The sequence below is a fragment of the Venturia canescens genome, chromosome 6 (genome assembly GCF_019457755.1).
Source record: "Venturia canescens isolate UGA chromosome 6, ASM1945775v1, whole genome shotgun sequence".
Classification (NCBI taxonomy): Eukaryota; Metazoa; Arthropoda; class Insecta; order Hymenoptera; family Ichneumonidae; genus Venturia; species Venturia canescens.
Window position 1 is genome coordinate 10,455,081 of NC_057426.1, and position 13,518 is coordinate 10,468,598.

The window sequence follows — 13,518 nt, forward strand, 5'->3', positions numbered from 1 at the left end:
GGGTGATTCATGTCGCATCAGTGCGTTTCCTTTACGATAATAATAATTTTCGTCTTCCTAAATGTACGAAATATATATTAATGAATCTTATTACACGTCTATTGTATTGAGAATTTAAATTAAATTTCTTATTTCTCTTTCTCTCGTTTCCTCTCTCTCACACACAGGCGCGCTTCTACCATAGCTCGGCTAGCTTGTTGCAGTAAGTCTCGGGCTGAATGAGGAAAAATAATATGGAAAGCTACTCATGTTCGCTCCCGATCCCCGTTCCCCCGCTAAATCGGCCTTCAAAAGGAGAGAAATGTGGAAAAAATTAGCACGAATCGTCGCTCGTTTTATCAGCTTTCCAAAATTATTCATAACTTTGGAACGATCTTTTGAATTTAAAAATGCACAACCTTTTCGTTGTTTCACCATTGTTAATAACGAAACATTCCTTTTCGAATGAAAAATGCAAATTCGATGCTTGAAGAAGGGCCAAATTGAGGCCATTTTCAAGCCCAGCATTCATGGTTCCACCTTAAAATTCGATACTTTTGTAAGATTAAGTTGCTCGAATGGATGAGACCATGGACAAGGAACTGACCAAAAAGCTGAAGTTTGAACGAGCCATTTCCGTGCACGATATCTTTGCGCGTTTTCGTCACCAGTTTCGAAGGAGAGGGAAAGAAGAAACGTTAATTGAACGTGTGGTGTGTCGAAAAATCGAATGAAAAGGATACGACGGAAAAATAATAATAATAAACACAGTGATAATGGTATTGATAGAAAACAATAAATTATATTTGAGATTAGAGGACAAAAGAGAAAAAAATTATAATAATACACAACATTTGAAAGACAGGAACGATGCAAAGGACCGAACGAAACGAAAAGAGATGAAATTGGTCTCTTCGCGTTGTAAAATTCGTACAAAATCTTATTTAACAAAAAAAAAATCATATATTTATGTATATATATAGAATATATTATTCTAGCTCTCGTCTCCACCTGTTTATTTTAGCACGTCCTATCAGCATCATTAAAAATCTTCTTCGTTTCGTACGTTATCATGTTTTTTGTTTTTTTTTGTTTTTTTTTCCATTCATTTTTGAGCATCATTCATCTTAAAAATGGCAACGATTGACAAGAGAAAGAGAAGAACTAGCCAGTACATATTATGATTAACCGTGAATAACGATTACGTCCAAGGATCATATTAGAGATAAACAAATACGATAAATCCTCCAGATTCTAACCGCATCTTCTTTTTCGAGACTTCTGGAGAAAAAGAAAAAGAAAAAATAAAATAATAATAATATAAAAAAAAAAAAAAGCATCAAAATGAGTCTATTTGTCTCGAGATTCTGGGGAAGTATCGCCCCCACCCAAACTGCAAAATCTCGTTGGAGAGAACGTCGCTATACATTTTATTTATTTATTCATGTTTATTTTCGTTTAATGCGCACCACCAATGAATTTCATGAAAAATTATTAAAATTCGGTGTTTCATCGCGAAAAAGAGATTCGTCATTGATCCCCGTCCTTTCACTTCGAGGGTCGAGGAACTGATAGAGTTTTCATAATAATAATAATATTAATAATAGTAATGATAATAATATATGCTTGTATATATATTTTTATATATAATATATAATATGTGTAATAATATTTTTTTTTAATATATATGTATATATATGTGTGTGTATATATATATCTTTAAATAAAAGTTAAACGTTTCCTCGTCCCTAAATGCAGGAAATGTCAATTTTCCGCTCTCTCCCTCCCTCTTCCTTTTCTTCTCTCTCCCTCTCCTTCTCCCGTTCTCAAATTAGCTAATTCAATTATTTGTGTTAGTATTTCGTAATCGTTCACATATCTCTCCTTCCCTCTTTCCTTTGATCGTCGTGTCTCTTATTTCGATCGTAATTATTAATAAATAGCCCACAAATTTAATTACTAAGTGACGAGTATACTGAAAAGAGGTGGGTGAGAGCACGAGAGGAGGAACGAGAATCGAGATGAGAAAAGAAGACGAGAAAGTGGGGGCGGGGCTGGGGGGTGGGGGGGTGAAGAGAACAAAAAATCAAAGTAAAGCAGCACCTCAACCCTCGAGGGTGTTGAAATTAGAGGCTCAAAGGAGTGTAAACGATTTTTCTTCAATTTCCTCAAAGTTCTCGAAGGAAACTCGATATACCATTTCATCATGCTCGAATGACACTCTCTGATGCGTTGTAATAAAGGAAAACAGAAAAAAAAAAAGAAAAATCATTGTATTCAAAAAATAAATAATTTGGTAAAAAAATAAAAAGATATAAATTCTCGCGTGACGAGTGTCTGGTATTCGCATCATTTTTCTCATGTTGCTTGTCAATATATTAAACCCACTGTTCAGATCGGTCGTAAGAAAAAATTGTCACTCCGCGTGCGTTAATATTTAGTTTTTTGTCCCTCGTACATTTGTGCAATCGTCGCGTATCAATTGGAATCATAAAAGTTAAGGAGCTCGTTCACAAAGGAGAGAGGAAAACGAAAGCACGTGAGCACTTGAGCTCGTTCGCTCGAATAAACGTGATTTCGAAAAAATTTTAATGCCGAAATGAAATGAAGAGAAATATAAATCAGCGATACTATCGAAACCACTGAACGAAAGGAAACGAGACGACGAAAATTCGCCCTTTCGGTTCTGGGCTTTTAAACGAGTTCACGCGTTACTTGCAAACGGTTTATATATTCGTGGACCTTTATCATTACGTTTTTTCTTTCCCATCCTCCTAAAAGAATTCTCTCTCTCTCTCTCTCTCTCTCTCTCTCTCCCCCTCGCTCCCTCCCCCTTCCACTGTCATTCTCGTAACAGTTTACCAACTTTTCTTTTTAATTACAGATAAATATCAACCCTCCCTCCCCTCCCCGCCCCCCCCCCCCCCCCCCCGTCGATGACTTTTCAATCTCGATCTTTTGGTCGCCCGATATTTTTTCCTCTCGCACGCACATACACACACTGACACACAATCACTCAGGATACGCGCAACCATACACACGTGCGGCGAACGCGGAAAAATACAAAATCTAAATTCTCCTCGATAAAATATCATATTTATATATATATAATATAATATACTTTATGTTTATACTCGTTATTCATCTTTTCTGTTCTCTCAACGACTCTCACGCTCTCTATCTCTCGCTTTCGCCGCCCCCGCCCCTTATTCTCATATATATATATTTATATATAATAATAATGTATATATATATATATAGAAGTATATATATATATTATATTCATTATTTCAATTGCTATGTTCGCTTATATAAAGGTAAAGATATAATACTCTAAGCGAGGGATGGCGGGTGGAAGGAGTGCGCCGCGCGATGAGCTTTATATTCGGTTCCTCCTCGTCGCGTTTTAATGTTGTTTTAATATTATTATTTTATAATTATTATTTTTATTTTTATTTTTATGTTTTTTTTTTTCGTTTTCTTTTTTGTTGTTGCTTGAATGTCTTTTTGTGGTGTGAGTGTTGGTGAATATGTTTATTGTGTGTTTTCTTTTGTTGTTCTTTTCTGCTGCTTTGCTTTCATGTGAATATATATATTTATATATATATATATATATTTATAGAGACATATATTTGTTTTATTTTTTATTATTTTTGTTTGTTGTTGTTTAAATTGTTATCTTTCTTCTAATCTAAGGGCTCGCGGGAGGCTCTCTGCGCGTTTACGGTAATAAATCTAGATTTTCGCTCCTCCGTTCGATCAGAATCGAGCTCGTGAGCCTCGGGGGGAAAAATTCACGTGCTTTCGCGTTTGTCATTTCATGATGAATCTATTCAATCTTCTCTGGGAGCCAAGCGCGCTTGTGGCTCGTGATTTTGATCGGACGAGGAAAAAAAATCTTGATATTGATCGTATGCGTCAATTTTAAAAGAATTTTAAAGGGTTCGAAAATGGTGTCAAAAAAACGTAAAGTTCTGACTTTTTTTCATGCCTTTCGGGCATTCAAAATTAAGCGCCTCTGACGCGAGCCTTAAAAAAAAAAAAGACAGGTCGAAGACGATAAAAAAAACGAGCAAACTGCAATACATGTCTTTCGTCTTTTGGTTTTGTGTCTGCTGATTTTTTTTTTTTTGGATTTTTTTTTGTATTTTTTTTCTTTTCATTAAAAATCGATTCGTTGTATCCGGTTGGCGCGGGAATGAGCGAGCGAAGTTAAACGCGTATTTGTTATTTTGTTTTCCTCCTTCGTGACATCTAATTATACATTATCGTTAATTAATCCTCGGGTAGCTTCACTGTTCGCCCCACGAACAGTTTTTCTTTCACTTCATGTTTCTTTTTTTCTCTCTCTTTTTGTTTCCTCCCCTCCCCCTCCTCATTTTGTATCTCGTCTTGTTTAAGGTTTATTGGCAGCGAGCATGTGGAATTGAAAAGTTGTGCGCGTCTTCCCAGACTCTAAGGGTCCCTCGAAGTTCGTTTCTCCTCTTGCAGAATGAAAAAGAGAAAAAAAGAAGGAAAAAAAAACAAAAAAAAAAACAAAAAAAAATTGAAAAAAGAAAACGGAAAATCCCAGAGGATTTTCCGCGCTTCTTCGTCAATCTTAAATAGTGTCGTATCCTTTTTTTTCGCATGTTATTTTTTCTCTCATTGTTTTAAATTTGTTTACGTTGTTCGATCGAGCTCGGGGCAGGAGGAAGAAGACTTTTCCACCCTGGATTATTCGTAATTTGTTGATCTTCGGTTCGTTTGCCGAGGATGTTGCAATTATCCGGATAAAAATGAGGAAAAATGGGAGTCCCAGGCTTCCCCAGGCTTGTCGGAGGAGTGGAAAACTCTTGGTCCCTCTTGCTCGGAGCAATCGGGTTAAGCCCTCGATCGAGATATTTGAAAAGCTGGTAGTTCGAAAGCCTCATGTTAATTTTCGTCGAACAACTGATCGAGTGTTGTTCGTGAGACTGGCTGGCGGCGAAAAGGTTATTGTAACTCGTAAACTGTGTGTCCGTGTGTTCGTGTGTGTGTGTGTGTGTGTGTGTGTGTGTGTGTGTGTGTGTGCATATCTGTTTGTTCGTTTCAGCCGTTTAAGAGAGTATACGAAGCGCCTGGAGGACGGGCCTCGCGCATACGGGACAGCTGGGGTCGGAGCTTTCGCAAACGCGGTTACCGCAGTCGAGACAAAAGAGATTGTGTCCGCAGGGCACGAGAGCAGCTGTGACTTCTTTGTCGCCGCAAACGACGCATTCGCGACGTCCGCCGGCGCTGCTGCCGCCTAGGAGTGAATCGGTCGGTGATGCTGGGCTGGCCGAAGCGGGAGGCGACGGTCTCGACGGTAACGCAACACCGGGAAACGACCAAATGGATGACGCCGACGGTGCTTCGATGCGGGACTCGAAGGAAGGTGATTCGCCGAGTCCCTCGTCCCTCTCGAGGCCAGCGCCCCAAATGGCCACGAGGTCGTTGAGTCCGGGTGCACCGGAAGAGCTCGAGGATGAGCTGCAGCTACCGGAACTGGAGAAGGCGCCGCTGGAGCCGTTCGATCCGTTCGAGCCGGGGGGATCGAGACAACCGAGGATACTGCCGAGTCCACCGCGACAGAGAGCCCCGAGAAGATCAGCTTCCTCGAGGCCGGGCCCGGTGCCGGTTCTCAGTGCGATATGAGCCTCGATTTCTCGTCTCGCTGCCTCGACGCTTTCCGGCAAACCGGTTACCTCGAACACCGGCTCCTTGTCCCTCGAGGGCGTTACGATGTAAGTGTGAGTCTGATGCTGGATTCTCTTGATCGTAGCGCCTTTCGGACCGACAACCAATCCTACGACTCTGTATGGTACTCGTACCTGAATCGTAACGTGGCCTGGTACCGATGCCGGTGGTCCCGGTGGCGTACCCAAAAGTGCCCCCAACGAGCTCTTCCGCGATGCCCTTATCTGCGAAAAGTGCTCAGCCGCTGAGAGTATCTCGCGCTTGGCACGCGCCACGTCTTCCTTCCTTCCAGTCACTACGAATACTGGCTCCTCGCCGCGTACCGGTGTCTTGATGTAAGTGTTGGTTTTCGCTCGGAGTGCCTTGATCTTGCAGCCTGCAACACAAAAAACAAAAGCCGAACTGTAACTCGAGTTTTCTCACAAATTTTCAAAATCTACGTTCCCTCCCAAACTATATCAGCCCGCACAGACGTTTCGAATGGCGGCGTATACGCAAAGTATCCTCGTCTCGTTTTCTCCAGTCCGAAGAGTGTGAGAAAGTGCAGCATTTCGGGTGTGATAATCGTGGGGCGCATCCGACCAAGATCACATTATATTTAAGTCACAAAGAGCAGTAGTGTCGAAGCGCCGAGGAGCAATTGTTTAACGCCAAAGGATCTCACAGAGCGTAAAGAAAAATATAGGAAAGGGTCGTCTCGTAAGAGTCCTCGTGTAAGAAAGTTGCACACGGGAATAGAAGGAAAGAAGAAGAAGAAGAAGAAGAAGAAGAAGAAGAACAGAGGGAAGGAAACTGGAAGGAAGGAGGTCCCGACCCGGTCTGGTCCACGGTCTCGCAGACTCTTTGGCCTTGAGTCGGCGCAATGCTAGCAATGCAGGTGAACCACTTCGCTCTGTCTCGCTCCATTATCCTTCCCGTTCATGTACCTTTTCTCTTTCTCTCTCTTTTCTCCTCCCCCCCCCCACCCCCCCCGAGCGTCGCTATACATTCTCTCGGTTTTGCTTGCACACTAGTTTCTGCCATCTCTCTTTTTCCTTACGTCTCTGTCCTTCGTGCTTTATCTCACTGCCCGGAACGGCGTGTGTCTTTCTCTTCGAGTAACAGCCCCAAACGCGTTGTATCTTTCCTCCTGGGCACGTTGTCCCCCCCCCCCCCCCCCCCCCCCCGTGGAACTTGCCTTCTTCATCTTTCTCATTCTTGCCCAGTGTCTCTGATGCACGTAAGCCTGTCTGCATTTTCCCCTCATTCGTTCCACTCTCTCTCTCTCTCGCTCTTTCTCCTTCTCCTATGGGAACGACACAGCTAAACGAGAATTCGCTACAACCTCGCAGCACTCGCAGTCTTTTATCTTTCGCCATTCTAATGTTCAACCGACTATTTAATCTCTTTATTTCCCATCCGCACGGCCATTCGTACATCCGAAACGCGGATGACGGACGAGCGTCCGCGTCGAGACGCGATCGTGTCGTAAAACAGATATTTACAGTATTTCATGAATTTAAATGATGTATTTAATGAATCATTGAGGGCGATCAAAGCGTTGAAAATAGAAGAATGATCCCCAAGCCGATTTCAGCTCTCGGTGTACGATGAGAAAGCAAACGTTTTCACGTTGTGTAGTGAACCGTAATATCCTTGAATAGCGTTCGCGGCATGATTCGTAAGAGCGACAAGTTAAGGAGACACAATGGAGGCTACATTTTCGCGCGCGCGCGCGCGCGCCGCGCGATTGTTGCAGCGAGTCTGAGAGTCCTTGCATAAGACGTCTGCGACAATGTCAGGGACGCCTCGGGAGTGAATTCAACTGCGCGCGGAATCCTTTCCCCGGAGAAGCGAGGGGGGAGAGGCGGAGGAGAGAGTTTACTCGAGAGTGTTCGTCACGCCGTAATCTTGACATCGATATGACCTCGTTGCGGGAGCTCTACTTGTACAAACTTGAGACGATTGCGTGTACGTTCGAAAGTTATTTGTCGGGTTTGTGTACCGCGTTAAAACCTTACTGACTGATTTGAGTGAAGAGCTGCGAGCAGTCGCGTCGGAGTGCGGATGGCCTTGGCGCGGCTCCCGGTCGTTCCGTTGACTGGGGAGGAACAACTGCGACGTTGATTCGATCGGAAGGGAGGAAGGAAGCTCCGGGGCAGCAGCGTTCGAGACGAAAATGCGTCGGTTCGTCGGTCATAAAAAACGAACGAGACGCGATTATAAATGCCTGAGAGATTTGTCCCGAGCGACTGTGAAACGGTGGCCAAAGGACAAACGACGCGAAAGAAGAGCTTCGTCGTCGACTGGACGGTAAAATCGTCGCAGCGGAGGAAGAGCGCCAGTGGCCGCGGGAGGGAGGCGAGGAACATCGGCGAGGCCGCATCAGCAGTCTCTCGGGCGTCGATATAATTAGCCTGGAAATTGCGAGTCGGGCGAGAGGATAGCATACACGGACGATTATACGGTAACGCGGTGCGGTGTGTTGCCTCCGTAACTATATAATTCGGGCTCTCCCGCACACAGCGTTTATCCATTATCTCTGGCCGGCTAGCGAGCTAACAGCAGTATCGACTGTTGGGCAAAAGGGCGCAAGGGCTGGTGAGCCGGCTCGAGGAACGCTCCGGCTCCGGAGCCTTTTGTCGGTAATCCTTCGACGTTTATCGATGTGAAACGCGCATAACACGGGGACCTTGATTCGCTGGGAATGTACAAACGGGGAAACATGGAAGAAGATAAATGAGGAGAAGGAAAGTGTACACACTCGTTACGGATTCAATCTACTGCGTGGCGAGTCCCGGGGTGCGGCCCCGCACCAATTTCTCGTCGTCCTACTCTCCCCGTAAAAGAGTGTCTGCGTATACGCGTCCTCGTCGGATCGATGCGCGAGAGCGTAAGCCCCAAAATTACGAGCGAAGAGGCATGTGGTCGGAGTACGAGCCATAAAAAACGCTCCTGATTGGTCAACACCCGCAGCGTGATATCGTACGAGGGTAAATTCTATCGACGTTGAATGGAGGAAGAGAAGATTTTTCGAAGCTTGCCAGGAGATACGCCAGATATTGAGATTCTTAAAGGCTCCTAGATCGAAGGGTGGAGATAATTCGGCGAACGGGTAAAGTTGGAGAAGACCGGAAGAAAAGTGAAAAGAGGAAAGATAAGTGGGAAATTGTATGGAAATTGAAAGTGGAGTGGCAGGCGACGACGCGAGGCGAGAGGCTTAACTCTGGAGGCGCAATGACGAAGGTAAGGCGAGCGGGCGAACAACCTGGTCGTCGTCCTCCTCGTCGTCGGAACGAAGAACCGGGCATGTTCGGTAAGAGGCACGCCGAGGAGGTCAGAGGTAGACACGCTGAAAGGCTAACCGAGGATGCGGTAGGAGTGATGCGCTTATGTGTATCCACATTTATACATGTAGACGATAAATAATAAGTTGAGAAGAGAAGGAGGTTAGCGGCGAGGCAGGTGAACGAAGATCGGGCATAGGTAGGTGCAGCAGGCAGTAGAATACCGAGCCGTACAAGAGAGGGAGAGAGGAACGAAGGGAAAGGGAGGGAAAAAGGAAGATAAAAGGAGGATGCGAGCGCGGTTCCTTCACAGGGGCAGGTCTCCTGGCCAATATGACGTAGTTGCGCGGTTGCGGACGCGTATAGGAAGAGAGCGAAAGAGATGAGAATAAAGAGGAAAGAGCGGGAGGGACGAAGGCGAGGGGAGGAAAAAGGGGAAGAGAAAGAAGGAAGAGAACGACACGAAAGACGAGGAGGCCGAGGACGGAAGAGGGAGGAGAGCTCGGTAAGAAAGTAAAAGACGAAGGAAAGAAAGGAAGGAAGAAAGAGAAGGTAGCCCGGGAAGGAGCATCGGCGCACGGGAGGAACGGAGGTAGAAATCCGAGAGAGGGATGATGGAGGGGGCGTGGGTCGTAGACAGTTGAAGGGCCGCGGCCAAGGTGAGATGAGGGAGAGAGACGGCGGCGAAGGAGAATGAAAGAGAGCGAGAAAGAGAGAGAAGAAGAGCGATAAAGGATTCAGGAGGAGGAAAAGGAGGAAGAGGGCGAGAGAGACGGAACGAGGAGGCAAAGGACTTTTGCCTTTGTCCGCGAGAGACTTCTCGGATTGCGAGGCCAGAGAGGAACGAGAAGGGCGAAGAGACCGAAGAGAGACCACACCGCATCGCCGATATATACGCGTCCAGTGTTTCGCTCTCTCCCGCGCACTCTCCGGCATTCTTCGCTCCTCATTTTGCCTCTTTCGCGCGCTCCTGTTCCTCGCGCGCCTCCCCCTATCTCATCGTCCGGCTCGTCTCGTAGCCTCACCCATTTTGCGAAACCGTACACTTTGCCATGGTTTTTCGTTGCCGTATTTGCACCTGACCATCCGAACGGATCGGATCGCGCTTCAATAAACCTGCACGGGAGAAGCCTCGATACGGAATCTCTAGCCATTCGCAACGAGAAATCCTATACGAAATCGGCCAAAACACTTTTAGAAAGGCAGTCGATAAGTCTCGTACTCCCGAAACATTTCGACCCAACTCAAAAGCTTTTCCTCCTCTCGACGAGCGTTCAACGATCGATACGATAACGTCACCAAACGTGCAAGCGCTCGGTTTAACCAACTTTGCAAAACTGGCCTCAATAATTGGCCAGGCACACGTGGTCAATTTAGCACGAGCAACAGCTGCCCATAGAATCAACCATAGAAATCTTGTTACACCGTTAAACTCACAAGGGCTTGTACGGTCGCGGTGAAAGCCCTTCTCGTGGTAGCCTACACCGAGTTATGTGTTCACAGGGCGCTTGACTCAATTCCCACGGCAGCAATATATACGCAGACGTCAAACGAGGACCGGAATGGCTTCCCAGTTTCTACGTTATAACGCTCCGCTCCACTGTCTGCGGACTTGACTCGAAGCGAGCTCGAAATGTGACGTTGCTAAAAGCCACAGCCGCTCGCTTGCCACCAGACGAGGCGAGTTTCCACAGAGAACTCTATGCTCCTCTGAGTGGTTTGCCCCGACAATATATACCGTCTGTACGAACAAAACTCTGTCTATATAGCTGACGATTGTGAAGCAGCCGGTTGGCTATAGTTTCCGTACGATCGATTCGTCGTCTCTGACGAGCCGGAGCACCGACTGGTGCGTGCCTACCCAAAAGCATGTGCCTCTCTCGCACACATAAACGCACAAGGAAAGCGTCGAGGGAGTGGACTTGGGCTATAACGATGCCAAAGAGCAGCAGAACTCTGGGTGGGAGAAGATGAAGAGCGAGGATGCTGCTTTGTGGCAACGAAATTGTGGAGGATCGCACGAAAATGTCGTTCGTCACGAATCGGAGACTTTTAGTTGATTATTACCGAGTCGCTACATATTTTGTGAGGATTTTGTTAAAGCTTCGGGATCGTTTTACATTATTCGGCAAATAACATTCGAAGCATGAAAATAATGAGGGAGTCGTCGGTTTTCGAATAATTATCTTGCCAGGGGGGGAAGGAAAAGATTTTTAAAACGACGCTCCCTCGATGGCAGATTAAGTGGCAATTATGTTTGGGACAGACGAGCATATCCCGAGGCAGCTATGGGATCGCGCCGCGATCAATCGAGGCGAAAGTAACGCAGAACAAGTTTGGAAGAAAAAGGAAACGAAGAGGACGGAGGAGGAGGAGGAGGAGCAAATAAGAAAGAGGGAAAAATGTGGAATAAAAGGGAATGAAAAATAGTGAAAAAGAAAAGAAAAACTGGGAGAAGAGAAAAAGAGCGTGGAGCCATCTGCTCCGCGGTCTTTCTCCGCTGTGGATAATTGCTCTCTTTGGATTTCGGAGCAGGAACGTGAACCGCCCACCGAAATACGAGAACTTCCAATCGCGACTACGCGCGCACACGGACGAGCCTATTTCGTACCGAAGAACCGCGGTCCTCTCAATTCTCGAAAGTCGACGGGGAAAAGGAACGAAAGAAGGGAGCAGAAATCGACAAAAATGACATTTTGGCTCTCGATGCTGCGATACCCGGGGCGCAAATTCGTCAAGTGCTCCGACGAAATACTTTTCCAACAAAATGCAAGTTCGTCGATGCTGGTAAAAGGGAAAAACGCGCACGGAACACGCCAAAGTTTCGGAACGTTCCTTTCGGCGTCGGCTCTTATTGATTTTTGCTAGGAAACACCGAGCAGATTTGAAGCTTGACAAGCTCCGAGGGAAATTCGCTTAGGCATTCGTGGTTCCTCGAAATAGCGGTGCTTTGTAGGGCTTCCAGGGCTCTTCGCGCGGTCCGTTCGAGTCCAAAAAAGAGTCTCAGTCACCTCTATCCCTTATTTCATCGTTCAAGTGTGAATTCCCTAAATGAGTCAGAGAAAGAATTGTCAGAGTTCCGCGACAATTTCAATCGCGTGAAACTCGCCGCTTGCAGCCAACTTCTGCCTTAAATTTCCCACGAATTTGTGCGAATTTGATAAATCATCAGGCTTTTTATCGATTCTTCATTCCTCGAGTGTAATAATTCTTCGTATTAGCGTGCATCGTTAAATATTCGACTCGAATAAGAAGAGGAGAAGCATGTGCATCGCGGTTGATCCTGGCCGATGGGTGCATTCGCGGGGAGAGTCGCGCACGAGTCGTACCCAGAGAGCGGAGCGTACGAGAGCGAGTGAGCGAGCGAGCGCACTCACCGCGGCGCGACTCCTATACGAGTTTCTCAGGCAGGTCAGTGAAACTGCGCCGTCAAGTTGAAGGCCAACACCCCCACAATGCATCGGCCGAGGGAGCACCCGCGCGCGCGAGTGAGCGTCGAGAGCGCCGCGCGCCGACCGGGAATCCCCTTTTTGCCTCTCCCTTCTCCGGCGAGGAGCGCGCGCCCCTCGCCCGCTGCCCCGCGGATTTTCTCCGTTCGTCGCTCCGCTGCCGGTTCATTCTCGACTTCTACGACTACCGGCGTTGCAGCACTGGCAGCGCGGCAGCACCAGCGCCGCGGCTCTGTAACCACGTGAGGCAAAAGGAAACTGCGAGGCGTGAGAGAAACGAGAGATTTTTTGAGATATCTCGTCTCGAGGGGATCCTAGGGGGGGGAATAATCACGACGGATTTCATGGGACGGGAAGCAAACGAAAAGCTGCGACGTCGAGGATCGGAAGACGTCGCCGCGCTCAGCGGAGAGCAAGAGTCTGTGGACGTTCTCGAGAAGGATGAAGCGAGGAATGTTATTTCGTATAAAAATAACGAAGGAGCGTGTAAAATGAAGGGAGCCGATTCCTCTGGCGTTCCAGTGACGTACGATTATGAAAGAAAAATGATGATTTGACAGGCGTAGTTAAAATATCATCGAGGAAAGAACGCGTTGTTTCGACGACGCGACTCGGTCGCCACGCCAACGGAATCAAAGGAGACTGGATCATGTGCCAGGACACGAAAGTGTCTCTCGTATTGAGAGAGTGCGTACAAAAGTGTGCTGACGTCATTGTAGAGGTATGGCTGCTGGAGGCTCTAGTGAAAAACAAAGAAAGAAGGTGGTCTCGAGACAATATATACGTCGTAAGCCGGTACCCGAGTATTTTTAAGCTTCGCTTTTATCGGCCCGGAGTCTCAGTTACGACCACTTTTCGCTCCGATGCAGTCGTCCGCACGCATACACGCACCAACCAAATTCTCAGAGTGTATTTCAAAAACGTGTGCGCGCACCGAGTATCAAGAAGGAGGTAATAAATCGTCGCTTGAATTACGATTTTCCAAGAGAAAATCCCTCGATTTAACGATCTTTTCTTATTTTCAGCCTATCCAACAAGTGAGCTCGTATAAATTCATCAAAATCGACGTTTTTTAGGGTCGAAGATGAGACGACGGTTGTGAGAAGAGACGAGGGATAAAAAAGACT

At 46.4% G+C, this 13,518-nt stretch overlaps 1 protein-coding gene across 1 annotated transcript in view; it reads right to left on the minus strand.

The window, feature by feature from the left end:
* Positions 1 to 3,966: 3,966 nt before the first annotated feature.
* LOC122412287 (RNA-binding protein MEX3B) overlaps positions 3,967 to 13,518 on the minus strand; it is a 53,308-nt gene continuing 43,756 nt past the window's right edge. The window contains exon 2 of the mRNA XM_043421736.1: positions 3,967 to 6,052. Coding sequence (XP_043277671.1) covers positions 5,058 to 6,052 — 995 coding nt within the window. The 3' untranslated portion in view covers positions 3,967 to 5,057. The remainder of the gene's footprint in view (positions 6,053 to 13,518) is intronic.